The sequence below is a fragment of the Amorphotheca resinae genome (assembly GCF_003019875.1).
Source record: "Amorphotheca resinae ATCC 22711 unplaced genomic scaffold M430scaffold_1, whole genome shotgun sequence".
Taxonomy (NCBI): domain Eukaryota; kingdom Fungi; phylum Ascomycota; class Leotiomycetes; order Helotiales; family Amorphothecaceae; genus Amorphotheca; species Amorphotheca resinae.
Genome location: NW_020194471.1, coordinates 2,211,469 through 2,235,884, shown reverse-complemented (window position 1 = coordinate 2,235,884; position 24,416 = coordinate 2,211,469). Strand labels below are relative to the sequence as shown.

General features: G+C 44.5%; 6 protein-coding genes across 6 annotated transcripts; 3 read left to right on the top strand and 3 right to left on the bottom strand.

The window, feature by feature from the left end:
- Positions 1-12,080: 12,080 nt before the first annotated feature.
- Positions 12,081-13,811, top strand: M430DRAFT_93761 (hypothetical protein; the record flags this gene model as incomplete). Its single annotated transcript, XM_024869787.1, has 3 exons — positions 12,081-12,322; positions 12,372-13,569; positions 13,629-13,811. The coding sequence occupies 3 exons, from the start codon at positions 12,081-12,083 to the stop codon at positions 13,809-13,811; spliced, it is 1,623 nt and encodes a 540-aa protein (XP_024725353.1).
- Positions 13,812-14,665: 854 nt separating this feature from the next.
- M430DRAFT_269076 (hypothetical protein) lies at positions 14,666-15,389 on the bottom strand. The gene has a single exon (XM_024865470.1). The coding sequence runs from the start codon at positions 15,345-15,347 to the stop codon at positions 14,856-14,858; it is 492 nt and encodes a 163-aa protein (XP_024725352.1). The 5' UTR covers positions 15,348-15,389; the 3' UTR covers positions 14,666-14,855.
- Positions 15,390-16,005: 616 nt separating this feature from the next.
- On the top strand, positions 16,006-17,268 carry M430DRAFT_159328 (hypothetical protein). The gene has a single exon (XM_024863355.1). It carries the CDS (start codon positions 16,300-16,302, stop codon positions 17,194-17,196), a length of 897 nt encoding a protein of 298 aa, XP_024725351.1. The 5' UTR covers positions 16,006-16,299; the 3' UTR covers positions 17,197-17,268.
- Positions 17,269-19,080: 1,812 nt separating this feature from the next.
- M430DRAFT_32407 (hypothetical protein) lies at positions 19,081-21,158 on the bottom strand. The gene is made up of 5 exons (XM_024866163.1): positions 20,587-21,158; positions 20,199-20,542; positions 19,830-20,143; positions 19,532-19,772; positions 19,081-19,475 (listed from the first exon to the last, which is right to left on the bottom strand). The coding sequence occupies exons 1-5, from the start codon at positions 20,850-20,852 to the stop codon at positions 19,288-19,290; spliced, it is 1,353 nt and encodes a 450-aa protein (XP_024725350.1). The 5' UTR covers positions 20,853-21,158; the 3' UTR covers positions 19,081-19,287.
- Positions 21,159-21,366: 208 nt separating this feature from the next.
- On the top strand, positions 21,367-22,640 carry M430DRAFT_32406 (hypothetical protein). Its single transcript, XM_024866162.1, has 2 exons — positions 21,367-22,023; positions 22,090-22,640. The coding sequence occupies exons 1-2, from the start codon at positions 21,863-21,865 to the stop codon at positions 22,460-22,462; spliced, it is 534 nt and encodes a 177-aa protein (XP_024725349.1). The 5' UTR covers positions 21,367-21,862; the 3' UTR covers positions 22,463-22,640.
- An 89-nt stretch (positions 22,641-22,729) lies between these two features.
- Positions 22,730-23,846, bottom strand: M430DRAFT_159308 (hypothetical protein). Its single transcript, XM_024863353.1, has 2 exons — positions 23,779-23,846; positions 22,730-23,677 (listed from the first exon to the last, which is right to left on the bottom strand). Exon 2 carries the CDS (start codon positions 23,453-23,455, stop codon positions 22,949-22,951), a length of 507 nt encoding a protein of 168 aa, XP_024725348.1. The 5' UTR covers positions 23,456-23,677; positions 23,779-23,846; the 3' UTR covers positions 22,730-22,948.
- Positions 23,847-24,416: the final 570 nt, after the last annotated feature.

The following is a 24,416-nucleotide window of genomic DNA, read 5'->3' as shown; positions in this document are numbered from 1 at the left end:
GTTCAAGTTAAGCGCGTCGGGTTCTTATCTGGGTAGTTTGACGCGTAACCCACGTGACTTGCCATTAAGATACCTAGGTAGGTACGAACCAAAGTCCCTAGATATACGGCTGAGAAGTAGGTTTGAAAAGGGCTCAACTGATCAAATGTCCTGAAGACTTTAGAACCAAGGAAGCATCACTAGTCAGTGTCTATATCGCTCATATTTTCAATGATTTAACTACGCATACATTATTGTACTAGGATGCAATAGCTCGCTTCGCTCGCGGAAATACAATGCTTAGTCATAGGGGCAGAAGCCAAGTCTACCCTATACTAGAAAATAGACCGATGTTTTGCCGAAAAACAGGGATAAAACCCCCTGTAAAACATAGGTATTTCTCTTAATTCTTATTAGTTCGCTACCCTATTCGCCGCCTTAGGCCTCTACACGCGCTGTACGCGTTCTCTTACCTACCTACCTACCTATATTCTTATTCTTTATTTAACGCGTATCCTCCCTCTTACCTCTTCCTTACTCTATACGGATCCTTCTGTTTTGTCTGTTTTAATCCGCTCTCTACCTACTACTTAGCTGTTCTACTTTAATTCGGCGGCCTCTAACGCGATAGAATCCCTTACGCTATCCCCTACGCTATCCCTTACGCTATCCCTTACGCTATCCCTTACGCTATCCTCTCTTATTTAGTACTAGACTTATAACAAGCTCTGTCCTACTATCGACTTTACTATTAATAAGAACAGGGCCTATTACAAGAAGTGTTTTTAGTATAAGGTATGTAGTTATAGCTTTTTATAGTAAAGCTAACCTTTTTATTACTATATAGGATCGCGTAGAGTAGACTATACTTAAAGATCTTAATCTTAATACTAACAGGGCGCGCCTAACCTGTTAAACCGCTACTTAGCTAGCCTCTAAGGCCGAGCTTATAAGTGCCCTTACTCTAAAACAAGGACGCTACTACTAGGGCACTATAATACACTTACCTATAGTGTCTATACCTCTATAGCCGCCTAGACGTTCTCTTAGTATAGACGTACCTATACCTCTACGCCCCTCTAGACGCCCTTATATAGACGTGCCTATACCTTTATAGTAGTAAGGCCGCCCTTACTAAGATCTTATAGACGCTACTCTAACCTATAGAGGTTTTATAGTATATAAAGACCTTATTTCTAGACCGCTTTTAAGTCTACAAAAGGCTGTTATAATAGATAACCTAGAATTACGGCTTTTTATACAATCCTCTAAGTTCTACGACCTAAACTTTACGCTACTATCTATCTCTAAGCTCTATAATCTATACTAGTTTTACGATCCCTAACTCTCTCCTAAACTCTTAGATCCTTTTCTCTCTCCTAAACTCTCGGATCCTTTTTTAACCTTATAAGCCTTAGTTATATAGCCCTTATAATAGTCTAGTAGTAGTCTACAACCCTCTATAGCTAGAGATAATCCTGTGCCTAGTAGACCTAGTAGACCTAGTAGACCTAGTAGACGATACCTAGTAGCGTTCTTATCTAGCTTTAACATTAGGGCTAAGGCCTATAGTTTAGGCTATATAATACAAGTCTGTTATTACTACTATACTTTATAGTAGGTTAAGAAGGGTATGTTATGTTACTTTAATAAGGAAGTAGATCTTTTACTTATTACTAACCTACTACGCTTTTTATAGAGGCTCTTAGATAAGAGAGATACTTATAGTATAGACTTTCTAAGAAGTATATAAAAGTATAACTTAGCGCTTATACTTACGTCTTATAATTTTACGTAAGATACTTGTTTTAATACATTATAAGGTATCTACGTCTTCTTAATCTATAGTAAGCTCTACTACCTCTAAGGGCCTCTAGACACACTACTAGGCTAAACCCCTTTCTTTACCTAGCTGTTTATTTACGACCTAGATTATACTAACTCTATTTAGTTATAGACGTTTATAGGTTTAAACCCTAGAGTCTTTTATAAGCTTTTATAATAGCTTTATAATAATAATTGTTTTATAAAGGTATATAAGACAGCTTATAAGCGGCTCTATAAATAAGAAGGTAAACAAGAAGGCGTTTTCTAGATACTATTAAATCTATAAATATAGCTAGTTCTAGAGTAAGGTACAGATTATCGTAAGTATAACCTACTTATAACTAGTAATAAGCTCGTAGCCGTTATTACGTACAAAACAACAGAAGTAACGTACTATAATATTGTTCTTATAGTCTATAACCTAAGTACAAATAAGCGCCTTCTTAAGTAGATTAATCTTACGACTATAGCGTATATGCCTCTTTACTATATACTTCTATTTTTATATAAGGACTATAGCTAGTACTATAGGTTAACTCTTTATAACTAGAACAGTACCTGTTAGTAGACTTATCTATAGTAGTACTAGTTCTATTAGTACTGTCTTATAGCCTATAAAGGCTAGTTTTTAATCCTTTACTACTCTAGACGCTTATTCTAGTAATATTGTATTAATAGTTATATCTATACTAAGTATACTACTCTTAACTAGATTAAGTAGAACTAAGATAAGATATAGGCCGATCTCTACTAGGGCTTAGTAGATATAATAACCTATAAGGATTATGTTAACCTTAAAGAGCTTAGCCGTAAGGTAATTGTCCTTTTAGCCTCTTATATAAGAGGTAATAAGAGTATATAACAGTAGTATTAGGACTTAATAGCTATCGTCTATTACTTTAGTAAGCTAACCCTTTTTATTACCTTTATAGCTAACCTAAACTAGCCGGAGATTAGGGATTAGCTATTACCGGGCTAGACAGCTAGTAATTAGCCTAATATAGTAGTCTACGTCTTCTACTAAAAGGTTAACGAGCTACTAAAAGACGTCTATAAGGGTATTTTTAGGCTATATAGTACTTACGTTTATATAATTAAGTACTAGAAACGCGGCCTACTATATATACACTTATTAGTATTCCTTTAAGTAGACTTAGATTACCTTATACCTAACTAGATTAATAAAATCGTTTATACTAAGCTTTTGCCTTATTTATAAGACCTGTTAAAAGAGTTAGTAAGAGTCGTTATAGAACAGATAACCTATAGCCCTTATAAGGATAACGACCCTAACCGTCCTTATATATAGAGTAAGACGCCTAACGGCCTAAAAACGTACTTAAAACTCTTTCTTAAGGCCTTTATAGAATAGACGATTGTCTAAGAGAATTCGTACCCTAAATACTAACACTAAGACAATAATGTCAGGTGTATTTCTACGGAGTGGAAGAGGCAAGAGTCGATGGACAGTCGTAGTATATTCGAAGGTATATCGCTGCTTTAACTATAGACTGATCTCTAAACCCCCCTTCTTTCCCCTCCCTACCCTCTATTCTTATGCTCCTTGATGCCCACTATTACCTCGGTCGTAGCACGCAGTTACCCCGCACTTGATTTCTAAGCCATTGTAGTCTTACGTGTTAGCGCACCTGACAAATAAGTACAAGTTTATAGTCCTTAAACTAGGCTACCTTAGCTAGGTAATAACCTATAACAATCGTTAAGTAGTTCCTTATAACCTGTACTTACTTTAGAAGTTCTACTCTTATATTAACGTTAAGGTTTGTACAAGTATTAAGGCTATAAAGTATATGTATAAGTACGTTTATAAGGGTTTAGATCGTACGACTATAGCCGTTTTAAAAACAGACGATATTAACGAGATTACGTAGTACGTTTAGGCCTATTACGTAAAGGTAATAAAGGTATACTAGCGTTTATTTGATTTTAGGTGTTACTAAGAGTTCCTGTACATTAAGCGTTTAGCCTTATACTTAAAGGGTTAACAGGCTGTCTTTTTTAATAAGGAGTTAACCCTCTCTTAGTTAGCTATAAAGGCTAAAACGGCTAAGTTAACCTTAATAAGCTTCTTTAACTATAATACCTATTAAGATCCTAATCTAAAAAGACTGTACTAAGAGTTCCTTAACTACTATATATAGTATAAAAAGATAAGGTAGTAGCGCCTATAGTAAAAAGGGTAGGCTATTAGCTATATATACTACTATAGTCTTGTTATAAGTAAGCGTTACTACTTATAGCTCTTACTTACTATTATTCCTAGTCTAAAATCGTTTAAAGAGCTATACGAATTTAACGCCTAAACCTACCTAACGTATTATACTATATATATAGTACGTAAGTTATGTAAGAGTAATTAAGAGTAGTTTTAATACTTTAATAAGGCTAAGCTCTTTACGTTTAAGAGTAGGTTATAAACACTTTTTTTATTAGGTATTTGTTACAAGGCTATTATAGATCTAATAGCTCTATAAGATTAGTTTAAGGATAATCTATATAACGATTTGTACTACTAGCTTAGGTAAGCGCCTACTAGCTCTTTTCCTTTTCTGTTACTTAATCCTTACTATAATTATAGACTATTTCTAATAGAAAAAGGGCTTATAGATCTAAGTAAGTTTCTAGTAGGCGTATAGTTACCTAAAAACAGGTTTAATTAGTCTTAGGTAAAGGCTATAAGAGAATAGTACGATCTTATAATAAAGGCTACTCTAGCTAAAGATCTTAGACAAGATTTAAACAAGGGCTAGAAAAAGTACTTTAATACTATTGTTATAGCTATAGAAAACAGCCTAGAAACAGCCTACTTCTATCTCTAAGGCCCTAGTAGTACTAGTAAGACGTACCTTTACTAGACCCTTTACTACTACTTCTAGGGCTTAAGTAAGGCGGTTTTTTATATTACTTCTATAAGTATTATAGGCCTCTTACTACTAGGTAGCTATACCTCTTACTCTTTATTTAAGATCCTTGTCCTTATATACAAGGCGTCTAAGAGTATAATAACTAAGACTTTATAGGCTAGAAGGCTCTTATAATAGGCTAATTTAATTATTTAGGATAAGGTTCTTATACAAAATAAGTACTATTTTAAGGTAGTCTACTAGCTGTTTATTAACTTATAAGGTACTATAGATAACGTTCTCTTTAGTAGTATACTTATTATCCTTAGTAAGGACTTTACTTAGATCCTTTTAGTTATCTGTTATAGCTTATAGGCTAATATCGTTATAGTATCCCTTTAAAACACGTAGATCTAGCCGTAGCTTAAGTAGTTACGCTTATAGACTAATATATAAGTAAGAGACAGTCTACTAGATTAATAGTTTGTATAGTAGATTAGTAGCCTACTATACGACCCTGCCCTTTATAGCTAGGTAATAATACCCTTATATATCTCTTAGCCTTAGACTATACTTAAGCTTATTAATACTATTTACCTAGAGGCTCTCTTATAGTAAGCCGTTATAGACTATACCCTCTTTTATAGACAGGCGATCCTATCTGTCTTAAACAAGACTATAACAGAGCTAAATTACTTAGTCTATAGTCTATTTAATTATAGAGGTAACAAACGTACTTATATAGTAGTTGACTTAGTAGACGTAAACAATACTAACCCGGACGTTATAGTACTACTAGTTAAGTACCTATAGAGTATTAATCTCTTGTTACTACCTTTATTAACCTTAAAACTTAAGATAAGGACTCTAATTATAGTATTACAAAACCTATGCTTTTAGTAAGGGTTATATAACAGGTTATAGATAGTCGTTACTAAGCTATAGCCCTACTATATTAAGGCCTGGTTTATTAGTAGTAACTTTAACAAGTAGTTACAGATGATCTTATATATTAAGTTATTATTAAATAAAGAGGACGCTCTCCTTTTTACCTTAATCTATAAGTAGTTTCTAGTCTGTCTAAGCTTTACTATAACGATTAACAAGTCCTAAGGACAGTTGTTTATACGTATTAGGCTAGATTTATAGTTCCTTATTTTCTCTTATAGTTAGTTTTATATAGCCGTCTCTTAGGTTACGTCTATAGTAGGCCTATCTGTTCTTTTACTAAAAGGGGTAAGTACTACTACTAATGTTGTCTACCTAGAGGTATTACAGGATATTAATCTAATAGAGTAATCTTTTACGGTTTAATAGCGTATAGCGTTAGCTATATACTTATAGTATTATCTATTTTTATAATACTATATATGTTATATACTATATATTGTTCTTTTATAGGTATTATATCTATAGTTTATAGTCTGTTTTTACTATTTATAAGTGTTAAAGAGGTTTTAGGTATATACTTTAGTATAATTATTCTAGTTCTATTATATAACCCCTATAAGGGCGCCTTTTATAAGACTTAGTAGTCTATAAACTATACCTCTACTCTTTTTCTTTGTTATTATCGTCTTTATCCTTTACCTTAGCTTAGGCTAAAGTAGTAAGCTTAAGCTAGATTTCGGCCTAGTAGCCTACGATTTCGGCCTAGCCTAGGGTTTAGGCTTTATTAAGAAGTTAGGTAAAGTAGCTACGTAGTATAAGTAGTACTCTAACGGCGCTAGCGCTAGAGACAGTAGAAACAGGGCCGTAAGGGCTAGAGCTATAGTAAGGATAAGGGCTAGTAGTAAGGCAGGTAGTAGGTACGTATACTAGGGCTAAGGCTAGTAAGAGGGTAGTAGCTATTAATAGTTAGTTATAGACTTATAATTAGGATGTTATAAGGCGTTACTATTAGCGGCTAAGACAATAACAGAAAGGGCTACTATACGTAGTAAGTTTTCTGTCTATATATAATAAGGGTAGTATACTTATAGTAACGTAAGGGGCAAGGGCCTAAGGCTAGGGCTAAGGCTACTAGGGCCGTAAGTATAGCTCTTAAGGCCTATACTAGTAAGACAGGTAGTACAACAGGCGGGCTAAGGAGTATAGGTACGGCCGCGAATATAGCGTTAATAACAGATGTAAGGGCAGTAGATAGCGTAAGTATAAAAGTCTAGCTTACGGCCTATTAGTTATAGTATACCTTAAATCTACCTTATTAAGTTAACTTATAAAAGGAGTAACAGATCCCTTTACTACTATAGTAGTAATTTGTATAGCTCTAACTTAGCTATCTAGGTACTATAATACACTCTGTCTATAGGCTAGCGCTATTTTAACAATAGTTATAGCCTAAAAGGTTTACTTAACCTACGATATAAGTAAGCTCTACCTCTAGGTTACTAGCCTAGTTTTAGTTTAGTAGGTTACGACCTAGATAGAGAGTCGCCGGCCGCTATAGTACTATAGTAGTAAGGGCCGTTATAGTGTAAGTAGCGTTCTAAGAAAGGAGAGAAAGGGTAATAGCCTTAATAGACAGGTTAGTATTAAGGTACGCTCTATATTTAGGGTCTTTAGCTAACTTATAAGGTAGTAAAGGTAGTGGCTATAGTAGTAGTAAGGGCGATAGCCCTAATAGACAGGTTAGTATTACTATACACTCTATATTTAAGGTCTTTAGCTAACTTATAAGGTAGTAGTAGTAGTAAGGGCTAGGGCGATAGCGGCTGTAACGCTAGCTAGGAACACAGCTTTAAAGCTAGAAGAGAGAGAGCTAAGGACTAAGCTAGCCTAACTATTAACAAGCTATTAGCTATATATATAGTAGTCTGTTACGGCTAGAGGTAGGTAGTTACTTACGTACTAGTAAGGGGGTTACTATTATAAGTAAGGAGGGTTAGTAGCCTATTAGATCTGTTAGTCTCTTTACTCCCTAGATCTAAGGGTTAACTTACTATAAGCCTCTACAAATTATAGTACCTTTAGTAGGCGTAAGAAAGTCCTTTTTAAATCTATCTATCTAGAAATAGTCTATAAGGTTAAGAATAATAGGCTGTAAGTAAGGCCGTATACTAACTTTGTCTTTAGTGTTATAGTTATAGTTAAAGTTAGAGTTGTAGTTATAGTTATAGTTAAAGTTAAAGTTAGAGTTAGAGTTATAGTTATAGTTAAAGTTAAAGTTAGAGTTAGAGTTAGTAGTAGGTAAGATAAAGGATCGTTAAGATCGAGTTTCTATATAGCTAACTACTACTATTGTCTCCTTTAACAGTAACAAAGAGATTAATTAAGCCCCTTATAGTTAATAAGAGTACTCTATCTGTAAGTAGCGATTTTAATATCACGTGCCGTTACTATTGTTGTCTACAGGTAATAAGAGCCTTAATTGTTCTATAGGTGGCTTACTAATCACATATTTTCAGGTCACGTGTCTAAGCATTGTACCCACGCGAGCGAAGCGAGCGATTGTATCCTAGTCTTTTAAGGTTATACTGATTTTACTATTGTAACAGAAACTGTAGGCTGTTTGATTATGTACGCTAGTTTCGACCTGTTATATAGCCTTAAAAACGCTCTGATTTAACGCCGTTATATGCTAGTAAAAATGCTCTAAACTCAACCTGTTATATAGCCTTAAAAACGCTTGAATTCAGCCTGTTATATAGCCTCGACAAAACTCGGATTCGACGCCGTTATGCCTTGAAAACGCTCTGATTTAACGCTGTTATATAACCCTAACAACACTTAGATTTGACGCCGTTATATGCCTTAAAAACGCTCTGATTTAACGCTGTTATATAACCCTAACAACACTTAGATTTGACGCCGTTATATGCCTTGAAAACGCTCTAATCTAACGCTATTATATTCCTCGAAAACGCTCTGATTTTGTGCCGTTATATAGACTTAAAAACGCTACTATATGCCTATTAGTGTAACCCTTTATCCTTAAACTACTAACCTGTTAAGGGCCTGTAGAACTACCTGTCGAGCTACCTATAAAGCCACCTACCTGTAGGGCTACTTACCGGTAGGGCTACTTGTAGTGGCACCTGTAGTATGCTAGTTCGAGTACTAGTTCGAGTGCTAGTTCGAGTGCTAGTTCGAGTGCTAGTTCCTTGTTCAGGTAGAAGGGGGGATATAGACACGTAAAAATATATAGGTAGGTAGGGAGGTAGGTAAGAGAGCGCGTACAGCGCGTGTAGGGGCCTGAGGCAGCGAACCGGGTAAGGGGCTAATGAGAGCTCGAGAAACATCCTTGTTTTTACAGGGGGTTTTCGGCAAAACATCGGTCCATTTTCCAGTATAGGGTAGACTAGATTAAAACCCGCGCCCAGGCCTTCTTGCCACAGGCTTTCTAACTGCCCCTTGGCGCGATGTTATCTTCTTTACAGCCGATGATGGCGGTTTCTTTGCCATCTTGGCATTTTCACTCTCCAACCTTTGCTGCTCACGGAGTTTATCTTCCGCCATCTTCGCCTCAATCTCCATTCTCCTATTGAACTCCACCTCAGTAACTCGCTTCTCTCGTGCAGAATACCCCTTTTCTTTGACCGAATAGAAGACACCGCCCAACTCAGCAAGCCAGTGGGGATCAACGGAGGTTACAGTTGACATATATTCTTTCGAAGTGAGAATCAGTTCGTGATATACCACGTAATCTGGGAGATATCCTAGTCCATACAGGGCACTCGTGGGGTGTAGTTGGACGGTGACGCTTGTTCTCAGATTGACATACTCCCCAATACCCTTAACTTTTGCAGCTTGGTGGTAATATCCCGAACATATACATTTTCGAATGATATCCCAATCTGTGCCGCAGCTGATCATTGTCATCTTCTGCATCTTCATAATATCCAGGAGCTGCTCTCTAATCTCCTTTGCTCTGCGTAAGGACTTGGGATGTAAGAAATGACGAGTGCACCACGCGTCAGAATATCCGTTCGTTTTCCATTGAGAGTAGACGTGGAGATACGTCAAATGATCGGATTCAGGGACGAAGAATTTCTCGCGAGCCGCATCGGATTCGTCTTGACGTTCTTTGGGCCTGTAGAATACGTTGGGAACGGAAAGCATAGAGACAATGGTAAGCATCTCCTCACTACACCCATAATCCTCGGAGGTAATCAATAGCTTGGCCAGGGAAGGATCCATGGGGAAAGCCGTCATTTTCCGGCCTATGTCTGTCAAATCTCCAAGATTGTCCAACGCTCCCAATGCCCAAAGGTCGAATAGTGATGTGGTGATAGTATCTTGAGGTGGAGGATCCATGAAATCAAAGTCTAGCAGATCCTTGACTCCAAGTGACTTCAGCAGTAAGACTGTATTGCTGAGATTGGTGCGTTGAATTTCGGGAATTGTTTGGATGTATAACTCGTTCTTGAAGGCATCCTCGGTGAAGAGATGGAATGCTTTTCCAGGTCCAGTACGCCCTGCGCGCCCAGCTCTCTGGGATGCATTTGCTTGTGAGATAGGTGTGATTTGTAGTGTATCCATTCCCATTCTGGGGTTGTAGACTTTTAGTTTCGAATATCCAGCATCGACAACGTACATAATACCATCCACTGTCAAACTAGTTTCGGCAATGTTTGTTGCCACAATGACCTTTCTGACACCTGGAGGGGCTTTATCAAAAATCTTGGCCTGTAGATCAGCTGGCATCTGACTGTAGATTGGTAGAATACTGAGTTTTGGCGGATCATTGAGAGCATTGAGCCGCTCTTGAATAAGTTCGCAAGTCACCTCGATATCTTCTTGTCCAGTCATAAAGACTAGAATGTCACCAGCACCCATTGATACGTGAATAGCCAGGACCTGCTGAACTGCTTGGTCGACGTAATCTTCAACCGGTGAACGGTGAAACATAACGTCGACCGGGAAAGTTCGACCGGGAATGAAAAACTCGGGAGCTCCACCATAGAAGTCAGAAAACCGTTTCGAATTCATGGTCGCAGAGGTCACTATCAATTTGAGGTCCCGGCGACGTGCCAACACCTTCTTGAATAGACCCATGAGCACGTCGGTATTCAATGCTCTTTCGTGTGCCTCGTCCATAATGACACAGGAGTAGCGATCAAGATCAGGCTCATTGAGCGACTCTCTCAGTAGGACACCATCAGTCATGTATTTGATTACCGTCTCTTTGCTTGTACAGTCCTCGAAACGAATAGCGTAACCAACAGTACTTCCTAGCCTGCATTCCATTTCTTCACTGACACGCTTGGCCACGCTCATGGCTGCGACTCTTCGGGGTTGCGTACACCCGATTAAGCCCAGTTTTCCGTACCCGTCCTCGTATAAAAACTGCGTGAGTTGGGTCGTCTTCCCGGACCCCGTCTCACCAACAACGATGATGACCTGGTTATCTCTTATAACTCTTAGCAGATCCTCTCTCACTGCAAACGCCGGTAAAAATTCTCTTTGCTCCTTCAGGGTCTTGCTCTGACTGAAGTTGCTAGCACCTTCATTTTTCTTCATGTGCTGTTCAAATTTGCTGCTGCCCATATGTTCTTCCTCGCCGGGTGCAGCTGCAGCGCTATCCCCCTCGTCTTCCTTGATGCCCATAAGATTGCCGAGTGCCGTTCCTGCCACGTTTGTTGCTTCTTGTGCTTGTTTTTGCCTCTCTTTTTGTTGGCGCCTTTCCTTCACCACCCTACTTCCTTTTCGACTAAAAACAGCCATATCACTCTGATAGTCTCGCACTGCAGGGACAGGTTCCAGCTGTTTCGAGAAAACGGTTCTCCCATCGAGGAACGGAGGCCTGAGATCGTGGACGAGAAGATGGACTCGAGTTGCCTCCTCGTCATCCTCGAAGTCATCTCCAAAATCTCTGCGTTGCGCCACCCCAGACGTGAGCATTCGATTCGTCTCCCAAGCATCAACATCTTTCTGCTTCTGTGCGGCCCGCGCACTCATCCGTTTCCCAGTCTTCTTCGCGGCTAATGCAGCCTCTCTCTGTTGTTCCGCCCACGAGTTGTCGTAGGATCCGAACGGATTGTGCGCGTCATCCCCAAACGTGTGGCCAAATTCATCTCCCGCATACCAGTCTCTATCAAGAGCAGTAGAGTCCTCAGTGTCCACACCTGGTTCGGGGCCATCGAATTCTTCTTGTCGCGGGGCCTTCTTCTTATAAGACGCCCCTATAACGTTATTTGGCGTCTTGAATTTGTTGACCGGATTGGGGGATTGTGTCGAATCATTTTGATCATCATCGTTTGGTCGGAACTTGCGTTTGCGATTATTAACATTGATAGTGAGTTCCTCCATTATTGTTTGTTGTTGATCAAGTAACGGAGGCAGCGAGGCGAGGCTGACAACCATGTCTGCTTCCAGGATGCGCTAGCGGCCGCTTGGTACAAAAATTATAGGACGTGGGATAGAAATCCGAACTTTTTCTCGAAACCCAGTCGGTGCCGCAAAACAGCTATGTCTCTGATAACCGCTACATCATGGGTGCCGCGCGGGTTTGCGGCACCATTTCCTACCAAATACACATTCGATGAGGAGGAGTTCAAGCGCATCGCAGAGCTGGCAAAGCTCCAACTCGACGACGCCAACGAGGAACTGGACGAGGCACGCAATAATGCGACCGAAAATAATGATGCAGATAAGATGGAAGAAGACGGCTCAGATGATGATCTTCCAGCCAAAGGTTTAAAATCAAAAGCGTAGGTTTGAGCAAAAGCGTCTACTTTTCTTGTGCTGACCCCACCTCAGCGAGGAAGACGATGATCTCGCGGAATATGATTTGGAGCACTACGACGACGACGTTGCAGAGGATCAAGAAGGCGAGGGTATCGGTATGGGAATGTTTGGAAATGTCAAGTCACTCGCGTACCACGCTTCAAATGAGGACGATCCATATATTACCATGAAGGAGAACGAGGAGGAAGACGAGGAGCGAGAGGAGCTCCAAATCCTGGCCACGGACAACATGCTCCTGGCTGCAAAGGTGGAAGACGAGGTTGCACACCTGGAGGTCTATGTTTACGAGGACGAAGCAGACAACCTTTATGTACACCACGATATTATGCTGCCCGCCATACCGTTGTGTGTGGAGTGGTTGGACTTACCCGTGGGCAAGTCGAACGTGGAGAAAGATGCGAGAGCAAATTTCGTGGCTGTTGGAACCTTCGATCCAGACATCGAGATATGGGACTTGGACACAATTGACTGCATGTACCCTAATGCTATTCTTGGACAAGGTGGGGAAGATGAGGACCCCAAGAAGAAAAAGAAGAAGAAGAAGAAGTCCAAGAAGGCCAACGACGATTACCATGTGGATGCAGTTCTGTCTCTCGCTGCCAACCGACATCATCGAAATCTCCTGGCCTCCTCATCAGCAGACAAGACAGTGAAGTTATGGGATTTGAACACAACGAAGTGTGCCAAATCCTACTCTTACCATACCGACAAAGTCTGCTCACTGGCATGGCATCCAAAAGAGTCAACTGTTCTCCTGAGCGGTAGTTATGATAGAACGGTCGTGGCTGCGGATATGAGGGCACCTGATGCCAAAGCCCCAAGGTGGGGTGTTGAGAGCGATGTAGAAAACGTGCGATGGGATCCTCATGATCCTAACTTCTTCTACATCTCAACCGAGAAGGGTATTATTCATTACCACGACGTGCGAAATGCACCTTCAGACCCAGCTTCTAGCAAGCCGGTCTGGTTACTGCAGGCACATGATGAATCTGTATCGTCTTTCGACATTAATCCTGTCATTCCTGGGTTCATGGCGACTGGCTCCACCGACAGGCAGGTCAAGCTTTGGAACATACAGCCATCCGGCCCGACCATGGTTGTCTCGCGCAACCTGGAAGTCGGGAAGGTGTTCTCCACTGTCTTCGCACCGGATGAGGAAGTGGGTTTCCGGCTAGCGGTAGCAGGTAGCAAAGGCGTTGTGCAGGTCTGGGTACGTGTTATCCCATCCTCTATCCATAAAGTTCTGAAACTGACTCTTCCCTTGTGTAGGATACAAGCACCAATCCCGCCGTAAGACGAGCATTTGCCAGCCGGGTTGCACCTGTAGAAGGCGAGATCAAGGAAAGATTAGTCAGGGTGGAGAGTGATAGTAGTGATTCAGAAGATGAGGGCGTGCCTGAACCAGAAGAAGCAAAGGGCGGCGACGGTTGGGAATCTATGGAGGAGGACTGAAGGGAGACGGAGGTCTAAAAAAAGACTTAAAAGCTATGGCATGGCATGATGACATGATGATATGCGGTTCGAGAAAGCTTCCATGAAGATTCGTGCATAATAAGTCCCGTCCAACATTCTTAGTCTCGTACAAAGTTTGCAGCCACGATGCGGGTTTAAATGGAGCCTCAGACCTATTCCCGTAGCATCAGAATGGTCAGAAGACGATGTCGCAGTTCTAGCGCAGTCATGAGTGTGGTGAGGTTCATGAAAGGTTATCAGGTTATCAGAATTTGCGGGTCGTGATAAAGGGTCCGATATGCGAAAGAGAAAAAAGACTCTTCTCCACCGCCCCACCAGGAGAAGAATATGTCTCAACCATTCGTTTCCGCATGGGACGCCCGCACTAAGAATAACGATCGCTGAAAGGTACAGTACCTGAACGGATTCGGACGATTCGGACGGAATGCGATGAGCGCCCTGTTCTAAAGCGGTGGGGTCGAAGTCGTCGGTTACCGTTGGTGATTCTTCTTACCTCAGCCCTGCTCCAAAGCCCTCACGCGGCTTCGAGGCACCGCACTCTCCCGGAGTAAATAAAGTACATGCAACGGAGTGAGACTGATCCTGCGAAGGCTGTGCGACGGCAACTGAGGGTGTTGGGAGCAGAAACATCTAAGGCTTAGCATTCCTAATTCTCAAGGACAGAGGATGGAATGTGGCGTTTTCCGGTCAGAGACAGTGCCAGTTCCTGTTTCTAACAATACACACGGAGAAAAAAAGAAGGAAAAACACCAAGAGCGACCAGACTGGCGCCAGAGGCCCAGAATCTCCCAATGACGAATACGCTTAATTCGTCTTGGATATGAGAGGTCACGATGGATAGAGTTCTCGCGCGCGCAACAAGCACACGAAGATGTCGCCGCCAATCTTCTTCTGTGGAGAGACCTGGAGGGTTCGGAGCTCAGGGCTTAGGACTCAGGATCCCTGGTCCAAGGGAGGCCGAATGGACTGGCGGCGCTCGTGGAGGTTTGCACGACGGTGTGACTACTGCTACTGCTACTACTACTACCACGATGCTACTACTATACTACCACTACAGAGTACAGCGAAAGGGAGACAAGTTGACAACAGTGGAACACACTCGGCCGAGGCGTCTGCGTGGCGGATGGTTACAGGTGAAACAGAAAACATCTGATGGATTCCAATCATCAGTGACAGGCGGCGAAGTGACAACCCTTCGTTTCGATTCCCCTGGATGCCCTGGCACCACTCCTGGCCCCGCACGTTTCGACTTTTCTCGGGCGCCAGGGCTTCGCGCGATGCGATGCGATGCTGCCGGGGGATCGCCCATGCCCACTTGATGCGCCCGACTGGTCGATTCTCTATCCAAACGCGCCTTTCGGGAAGGTGAATGGTGAATGGTGAATGGTCTGCAGGGGGAGCCATGAGTCTATAATCGATCCTCCAATGAAGACGACGGTCGCGCGAACCATTCACTCCGAACATGCACATCATTGGCTCCAAGGGGGGAGATGTCCTTGCGTGGTGGAGCCGCATCTCTTACCAGCCCCCCGGTCCTCTCGGTCTTCTCCCTTCTCCCTTTCTGAGTTCTGGCTCTCCCTTCTCCACTCCCACCCCTCCACCTCCCCCCCCCCCGTCCTGCGAAGGCACAGGGCCACTGGCACAGCAGACACACGCTCTGGCTCAGGCCCAGGCGCAGTCAGTATCTGCTGCGAATCCTTTCTTCCTCCTTTTCTCACCATCTTTACTCTTCTCTAGTTCATCTGTTTTCTCCCTTCTCCAAGCCTCGCCAGCATCGCCGGGTCGATTCATAAATCTCCATTCCTTCCAGAACCTGGCTGTTCGATCGTTCTTTGACTTTATCGACCCGCATCACTCTCTTTCACGAGAAGATATCTAGGATATCTAGATACACGGCAGGAGCCACGGCACGCTGTCGGACGACACAACTCGAGCTATTCATATCGTATCTATACCTTTCAGCTGCCGCCGCAGAACCCCTTCGACGCGCTGTCACGGAACAGCAAGCCATCTTATCACACGTACGCATCATCCTGCTCAGTCCTTTCCAACGCAGAGACCAGAGTCAGAGTCACCGAGTCCCCTTTTCCCAGGGTTTGTTGCGCGTCGCGTCAACGTCCCATATCATACCACGCATATCAAGCATCCCAAGCATATCTCTTGTCTGCAGCACGGTCACCAGCAACAATCACCTGGTCAGCCGTTGCTTGTCCAGAACATCCAGAAGTAGCAGCTCGGGGCCCGCGCAACGTCACCCTCCAATCGCATTCAAGCGAGACCTGCAGCTGCTCTCAGTGTTCCCGCGATCACTCCCAGTTAGGCAATTGGCTGCCCCAACCAATATCGCAGTCTTCTCATAAGTTGTATCAGTCGTCTCGTTGCTGGCCGGCGACAGAACCTCGCTCTACTACCCCTAATCATATAGTCTGACGGCAGAACATCGACGGCTTCTGACAATCAAGCCACCATGTCTACCTCACTCTCGCGCGCCTTTACGACAAAGCGCGCCGCAAGGTCGACTGATAGCTTGCCCACAATACCCAAGAGGAGCCTAACAACTAAGCATTCTGGTACCATCAGACAGCAGAAGATCTCAGGCCCGGTAGAGCTTCTCTCTACGACAAATATGCTCTCCTACAACGCGCCGGATATATTCCCACGAAGCAGGTCGTCAACTACTTCTAGTGCTGGCAGTATGACCATGGGTAGCAGTGCTTCTGAAGGTTCACCATCCGTCATTGCAACCCCCCTCACTACCCCAGAGGCATCTTCGATTGAGTCTTCGCCTATTATGCAACCTCCAGATCTCAACCATCTTTCCTGCTACTTTGGCGCATCGGCTTCGGAAGAAGAAGCTCCCCAGATCCCCAAAAGAGCTCCTTCACATACCAAGAAATTGTCAGAGAGGATCGCGCGTAAACGTTCTCTCTCAAGGATGGCCTCGCCCAAGAGCAGCATCTCAACGATCTCGTCTCCTCTAAGCGGGTTTTCAAGGTTATCTTCGCCCAAAAACAGCATCTCAACAATCTCGTCCCCGAACAGTGCCCAGTCTCCCAAAAGCGCGATCTCAAGGATCTCCTCGCCGCAGAACAGCATTTCGACGACTCGGTCATCGATGCAGATGTTTAGCCCGAATCCCGACAGTCTTGACCATCCCTTTGGTAACGAACTTGCCCAAGTCTCCGAATTGGCTGAGCAATTCGGCATGGGCAAAGAGAAGCTGGCTGTCCTTGACGAGGAAGAGCAGGAGCTGATATCTATGGGGCTTTACAAGTTTGCCGCGGACGACTACATGAACGAACTCCAGGGACTTTATATCACTGCGTTTGGTGACCTACCCCCATCGACAACTGTATGGATATAGGATACAGTGGACTGGATCCTCGTATCCTTCTTTTCTACCACGGCAGCGTGGTAACACGCTGCATTTTGTACATAGGTTTATGCCTTTTGGCGCCTTCTCACGCTCCTTAATGACCCCATTAAATGTTTTTTTACGTTCAGGCTCTATGGAAAAGAGGAGGAGTTTGGGCTTCGGCTTGGGATGATGGATTGGATCTGGCCAAGAACTGGGTACCATTGGGGAGTTTTGGGAGACACCCTTTGGTGATCTGGATTGTCACTCTTTTTGGAATTTGGAAGAAGGAGGAAGAAAGAAGGTTGCGCAAGACGCAGGGTAACGTTGTAAATACCAGTGGTAACCTTGCAATTTGAACATATCACATGCACACCCAAGACACGCCCACTCGCATAGATAGACACCCGAAACTCATTTGACGGAATCATCGGGAGAACAACGGCTAAATGCAGTCTTGCCATATATCTGATACACCTCTGCATGTATACCCTCATCCCTAAGATTAGCTGAGTTGCAGGTTCCAAAGATGGGCGCCGCCCCTTCAATTTCCAGATGCGGAGAAGACAGGCCTATAGCATTGACGTTCACAGCAAGGGGAGACAAAAAGTGTGCCTGCAAGGATGGCTATGGGCCGCCACCCCGCCACGCACGTGACCCGGGCCCGTGATGGGCCCCTGGGACCAAGATGGGCTCCCCAGACTCACCATCCTGGTGTTGTGCATCAATGCTATCACAGAGGTAGAGATGGCATCCTGCCTTGCACTGCACTCCTGATTCTACTCTCTACCGCGATTCTTGCCCTTAAGTTCTCTTCCCTCACCCGCTCTCCTTGCTGTTCGTCTAGACCATTCCTCTCTGCCTTTAACGCTCTGCTTTTTTTAATCATTGGAATTCCGACCTACCAAGCCAGTGATACGAAAGAACTTCTCACCTTCGATCTACGGCAAACCCTCCCTTTTTTTTGACTTTTTTATCTTAAAGTTCTGGAATCTTTTGCTCGCAGTCGTGAGAAACCACTGTCCCAAGATGGGCAAGAAAAAGACAGCAGCGGAGAAGGTGAAGGCGGCACGAGAGAATGGGTTTCACGATGACATGACTGGCATCGATGATCGCCATGTCCTCCGAGAGATCCTGCCATATACAGACGGTGTGTATAAGACGCAGATGGAGTATGTGGCAGGAGTAGTTTCTTCCTTATGAGGCTGGCGCTTGAGAACTCCACTGACGCCTGTCTTGCTTCCTTGTAGGTATGAGAAAGACTATCCGGGAGCGACTCGGTGCGATTTACGTTATTCGGAGTTAATGGCCGAGTAATATTGGTGCGGGGACCGCAAAGGCAGGTTAGGAGAGGGTCAACTATCCAGAAACCCAGGAGTTACCTACATGAGCGCAACAGAGTTCAAATGTCAAAGTTCGAATGAATTGCATAGCTATACTCAGTGCCGGTCTCTGAAGGATGAAAATTTCTTTCGGCGCTTAATGAGGCTGATCAAGTCGAGGACTTCTGGGTGCCTGCAAGGTGTCTTGGTTGTGTGGGGTGGAGGTTGAAAAGACTTTTCAGTAGGAACAACTACCCCAGACTGCTAGCATACCCCCACGAAGAAGCAAACGGCTAGAGCCGCCAGAACCGATTACTTCTACAGATTTACCCAAGGTTATAGCCCGATCAAGGCCGAAGCGGAACGGTGTAGGCAATCTAAAGTGCATAGGCTTAGCAAAACCTTACCTTAGGGAATATCTTAAGAGACCACGTTCAACTAGAACGCGGGGGAAGGCGAGAAAGAATGATAATAAGATAATAGCTTAATCCTTTTCTAGACGAGTGACGTACAGCATCTACGATAGTGACTTGACGATCGCGTTACTTAGAGTAGTACAAATATAATATTAGTGAGACTCTTGTAGCCGGTCCTCTTGTAGCAGTCTTCCCATCACATTTAATAGCAAACCCTAATGGTTGCCAATGATTTTACTTCATGCGCCCCGGGCCAGGTTGTAGGCAAACCCCACGACTGCTTCCGGCCCCAGACATCAACGACATGATCAACTCCCTCTCCCCTAGATGCATGCACCAGGGAATTCGCCCTGATCTCCCGCCTAAGTGCTCTTTTCCTGTAGCCACGGATCTTCAAGGAGCCCTTTAGCTGTCCCCCTGTCTTCTGGCAACCATTGGAGCATCTTCTTTATAAAATCAAGGAAGAGGCGTTTATCTTCTCCTTCGAGAGAAAGGATAGAGTCCTCTAACCTGACATCGGTCGGAATTAAATCCTTGTGCATAAACTCACCTGAAATTGTGGAGTTAGCGTTTTTCACAGGCATAGCACGTTTTGGGGAAGCTTACCTTCGGAGTTGAAGAAAGGCCCTCCATAATACTCGCGAGCGGTCTGACAGAGCTTGCCTTCTGAATTTGGCACAGCATGGCTCCATTTGACCTCGCTCCAGTGTATTTCTCGATCAATAAGTATCTTTGGTGGGGTGCCTAGCAACGCAATCATCTCCGCAAGATGGGCTCGAACATCGTAGTCTCCTTGGCTCGAACGAATATGTGTAAATAAGTCCCTGCCTTCCATCATGTTCCAAATCTGTGTAGAACATCGCGTAAGCAAGACCTTAGATGGGTGATGGAAGTGGAATTATACCAATACGCCGAGGTTCCAGATGTCTGCGCTATACGTCCAGCTCGTGCCTAACAGGACTTCTGGGGCATGGAAAAGAGGTGGCTGAATAGGATGCATTAGAGGCTCCGAGCCCTCTCCTGATTGCGCCAAACCGAAGTCCGCTATCTTGGGTAGTATACCGAATGACTTAGGTGGCCCAAAATCATTGTGTGAGAGGTAGATCGATCGGCCGTCTTTGATCTTTCGAGGCATAGGATTCTCAGCTTGTTTGCGGACGAAATCTTCAATCACAGAGGGGTGCTCAAATCCTAGTAAGATGTTGTCCAGTTTAAGATCTATGATAGAATGAGCCCGGTCCTCTATTGATATCACATGTAGCCTCAGACTTACCCGTGTGGATGATACAGCACTCAGAATGAAGATAATCGAGTCCCCGGAGGAGAAACCTCAAGTATACCTTGAGAAGCGCTGTTGGTAATTTGCCGTTCTCCCAGCGCCGTTGAAATAGCCAGAGGGGCTCTCTCATAGGCTCATAGACCAGGCATAAGTGAGGTCCATCTAACCCCGGGACTTCGAAATCGTCGAGCATTGTCCTTACAAATGGGAAGCCATCGTGTGATAGATTCCTCTTGAGATGTCGGGTTATAATCCGCTCGTGTTTCGCTACATCGTCGTCGACGCAATCAGAGGCGGTAATCTTTACAGTCACATAACGGTTGGAGTTCCACCACCATCTATAAAGATGTAAGAATACGAATCCAACCAGGCTAGCACATACCGTTGAGTGTCCTGAGCTAACCACACAGTAGAAGTAGTGCCCCATCCAAGTTTCACCATAATCTTATATCTGTTGTTAAGGAGATCGCCTGGATTCACTGGTAAAAACCGCTTTGGATCATAGCCAGGAATCCTCTCTTCCTCTATCGGCACATCAGCCGGGAGGATTGTTGGTGATCGACTTGCGGACATGACGAACCCTCTTGAAGTAGCCGGCTGTCGAAGGAGTTGAAGAGGACGAGTAACCAAGACTTTGGGCATCGCCATGAGCTCAAGCTTTTGCGCCGTACGGGGACCGTAGCCGTTCGTTGAATGAGAGGGAGGTTGATAGGTGCTAATTGACTGTGTTCCGCAATTCTGTTCATGCACTCATAGGGTGGCTCCTCATGTGCGTATGCAGGGCTGAAGCGCTGTTGACGATGGATCAATCATGTGGTGTCTATTGGTCCTAGATGACTGAATATTTACTTAACCGTGGGTCTTCCGACCGTCTCTGTAAGCTTGACCTTAGACATGGACCTACGAAATGCTTCGAAACATAACCCTTCTACCAATGACAGAATTGCGGACGACTGACCTCGTGAGGCTCTCGAACCGTCGGACCTGTTGAAGTGTGCCTTGATGCCTGAGGCAGCATGGCATCTGTTTCAAGCACGTCTCACGTGTAGGTCCTATTCTGTACAGTTGGCAATATCCTTGATTTGCCCTAATTGAGTTCTCCATACGACCCTGAGATCCTGTTGCTTGCATTGATGATATCACTCATCCGGGGAGCTGGAACCGTGAACATCCAACAGGACCACAAGTACAAGGCTACAAGGGAAAGGTTACTTTGAGTCATCTAAAAGTCATTCATGGTCTCTATCCCACGTCCTCTGAATTAACAAGCATGGATGACTTGGTATTCACGGTGTTTCAAATGTGGCCCGAAGTATTAATGTTGTTGGGTGTCGAGCCCGTCCTCGCAGCCGCCTCGCGCCCTTTGAATAACCCAGGACTCAGAGCAAAGAAGGGATCTCAAAAGGACGAGTAGTCTTTGAGGAGTAGCATGATCTGACACCGGTATGATCCTCCAGCTTAGATTCCTAGCAAGTTCTCCCAAACCCTGGTATCGGCCGAAGAGAATGATAGCCACTTGCTTGCCGCCGTACCGCACGCGCTTCCTTCATCTAGTATATAAAGCCATCTTCAGCTCCAATTGCTTCGTCCTGGTCTCATTGCGAGGCACGTAACAGAAAAGAGCATCAAGTTTAAGCCTTCCGATCCAGCCACAAGATATGAGTCGACATTTCTCCTCTGCCGTGAGGGCGGCCGCAAGAAAAATCTTATGGTCATTCAATGGCACGACGAAGAATTTGGAGGGGGATGTGGCAGCTGTCGAACAAGCTGTTGGGGCGATTCCAGAATTGGCAAAGAAGGTGAAGAAGGGCGTCATCAAGTAAGTCCTCGAAGTTATTTGGCATATAATTGCAGTTGATGGATTTAACTTGATATCAACGTGTAGTGGAGATCCGCATCCTACCAAATATGCCGACGGCACCGAGGATCCGATTCACATTTCAGGCATACTTGGTGAGGGAAACCTGAAGGGATCTAAGAGGGCAACATCCTTTCACTATTATCCGGAGACAGGTGACATAAGATTCTCGAATTCAAGATATCCACCAGTCCGTATCGGCGTGTCCAATGCTGCAGCGGAATCATCGTCTTCTGCTTCTTCTGCTCAGGCCGCTACCACTACCGACCTCACATGGAGGACAAACGGGCAGACCAACCGTGCAGAATGGTGGGATGGCACAAAATGGGTTGAAGGAGATTGGTCTGATGAGTATCAAAAATGGTATGCTTGGTGCAATGGCCAACGGTATTATTGGTAACGTTATATATGGGATTTGAGAACATTTGTGTTTGCGCGGGTCGCACATATATTTGATCTCATAAACCACATTGTATCTTTTGTTCTAGCGTCCTCAAAAATAGTTGAAGCCAATTTGAATGTGTAGTTACAAGTCTGTAGGTACAGAGAGCTTGACCTGTTGCCTTGCCCACCCGTGGGAGGAAGCTTATTTGACTCTGCGCTGTGCCATGGTCCAGCGCGTGCGTATTGTCCATGGAATCTTGTTTCTTTGGTTTCAACGGTGCGTGATATATCTTGGATGTGCAGCAGTGTCGTGATTGATGTCCAATGCTTCGGGATTAATCGGTAGGTGAAGGTGGCTCGAGATCGATGGCAGTTTGAACTCAAGATTGTACGTCACATCATCCCCGATCTTGGTGCATTTGAGAAGGCCTTGGAAGGGCCATTCCTCGTACTCAGCAAATGGTACTGCTTCTGCAGCGGTAGGGGGACCCGTCGTTTGTAGTCAACGATGAGATGGGACGTGACGAGGGGTTGTTGCCTGAGGTGGCTGCCGGGCTCGGCATGCGAGAAGAAGAGGAGGCAAAGCTGCGCTAGATGTGGAACGAAGGCCGTTCGTGGGAATACATCGTTCTGCCCTCCCTGTCTGGAGGGAAGAAACCGTGCGCTGCTCGACAAAATTCAAGAACCGGTCCCATACAGGGGCTAATCGTTCTTGAACTGGGAGCGGCCAATGCTTCATTGACGTTGGGGCGGAGAAGGTCGAACTGTCAAGTAGCGGCGATGAGAATGATTCAAGTGATGGCGATCCCGAGTCTAGCAGTGACGATGATGGATGTTTGAGCGAGGCCGAGCAGGATTGTTTTGAGCACGAGCAAGCAAAGCCGATAGTCAGACTTGGACGAGCAGCTTTTGCTGACATACAAAGAAGAGGGCAAGTTCCCAGGCAGGACTCCGGCCGGAGCTGCAGAGCTGAGAGGGGCCGCAAAGATGGGAGGAGAGATTGCATCATGACCGCTACCGTGGCTGCCTTCAGAAGTTGCGCGACTCGAAGCTTGTGAGCTCAGAACATATCATTGGGTTCTCCCACAGCCTGCGTGTTCTGACAGACTTATTATATCGAGAGATTCACTCACTGCTCCGGACGTAAGTGTACTGGACATGATACTGAAAGCTGATAGGTTTGGTAATGCTAGAGATGAAGTTGATACCGAAGTCCCTTCCTGGGCAGCTCCTGTTCCGGTGGATCAGCCCACATCATGCTGAGAAAATGGGCGAGTTGAGCACTGCTAGAACCTTCTCTGCTGCTGCATTTTCACCCGTGGACTGACCCACCTTGTGCTGAGGAGCAGGGCAGGCCGAGCACCACCACCGCCCCCTCCCCTATAATATCATCCCCTCTCTATCAGTCTCAAGACACTCGGGAATCGCGTCAGCCGTCGTATACCCAGACCCCTCTGATCAATGCAACTTTGCTACCAACGTGATTCTGCCTTGCCATATTTTGGATTTCCCAGGTATAAGGGAAGGAATCTTGATGCAAACCCCTCCTTCGTCGCAGCTCCGCCACTAAATGAACTAACGTGATACTGACCCTGCTCTGTATGAAATTCCCAGCTATGCAGGGCAGACCAAAGTTGTATCATCCTTTCCTGGCGTAACTTTATCCACGCATGAATTTCAACTACTCAGGATCAACGCCAATTCTGAGACCCCTCTACCGGTGCAGCTTGCCGCCGAGATGAGTCTGCCTCGTGTTGCTTGCGTGGCTCTCCTGTTGAGCCCATCCATGACGCTTCCCTTGGCCCAGTCTCACCGACATAACGCTGCCTGGCTTGCTGCATGATCTCAGCACCTCTGCCTCGTGTTGCTTGCGTGGCTCTCCTACTGATCCTAGCCATAAATCTTCTCTTGGCCCAGTCTTGCCGCTAAATGAATCCCACGACAATCAACGGGCGCACTAGTAACCGCAA

Excerpts from the sequence above, each read along its gene's own strand:
- M430DRAFT_159308 (XM_024863353.1), bottom strand. The coding sequence starts at position 23,455 with ATGATGCAATCTCTCCTCCCATCTTTGCGGCCCCTCTCAGCTCTGCAG.
- M430DRAFT_32407 (XM_024866163.1), bottom strand. The coding sequence starts at position 20,852 with ATGGCGATGCCCAAAGTCTTGGTTACTCGTCCTCTTCAACTCCTTCGA. Across the intron at positions 19,773-19,829 it reads TCTGGAACCTCGGCGTATTG|ATTTGGAACATGATGGAAGG; the intron begins GTATAATTCCAC and ends TGTTCTACACAG. Across the intron at positions 19,476-19,531 it reads GCCTTTCTTCAACTCCGAAG|GTGAGTTTATGCACAAGGAT; the intron begins GTAAGCTTCCCC and ends CCACAATTTCAG.
- M430DRAFT_159328 (XM_024863355.1), top strand. The coding sequence starts at position 16,300 with ATGTCTACCTCACTCTCGCGCGCCTTTACGACAAAGCGCGCCGCAAGG.
- M430DRAFT_32406 (XM_024866162.1), top strand. The coding sequence starts at position 21,863 with ATGAGTCGACATTTCTCCTCTGCCGTGAGGGCGGCCGCAAGAAAAATC. Across the intron at positions 22,024-22,089 it reads GTGAAGAAGGGCGTCATCAA|TGGAGATCCGCATCCTACCA; the intron begins GTAAGTCCTCGA and ends ATCAACGTGTAG.
- M430DRAFT_269076 (XM_024865470.1), bottom strand. The coding sequence starts at position 15,347 with ATGCGGCTCCACCACGCAAGGACATCTCCCCCCTTGGAGCCAATGATG.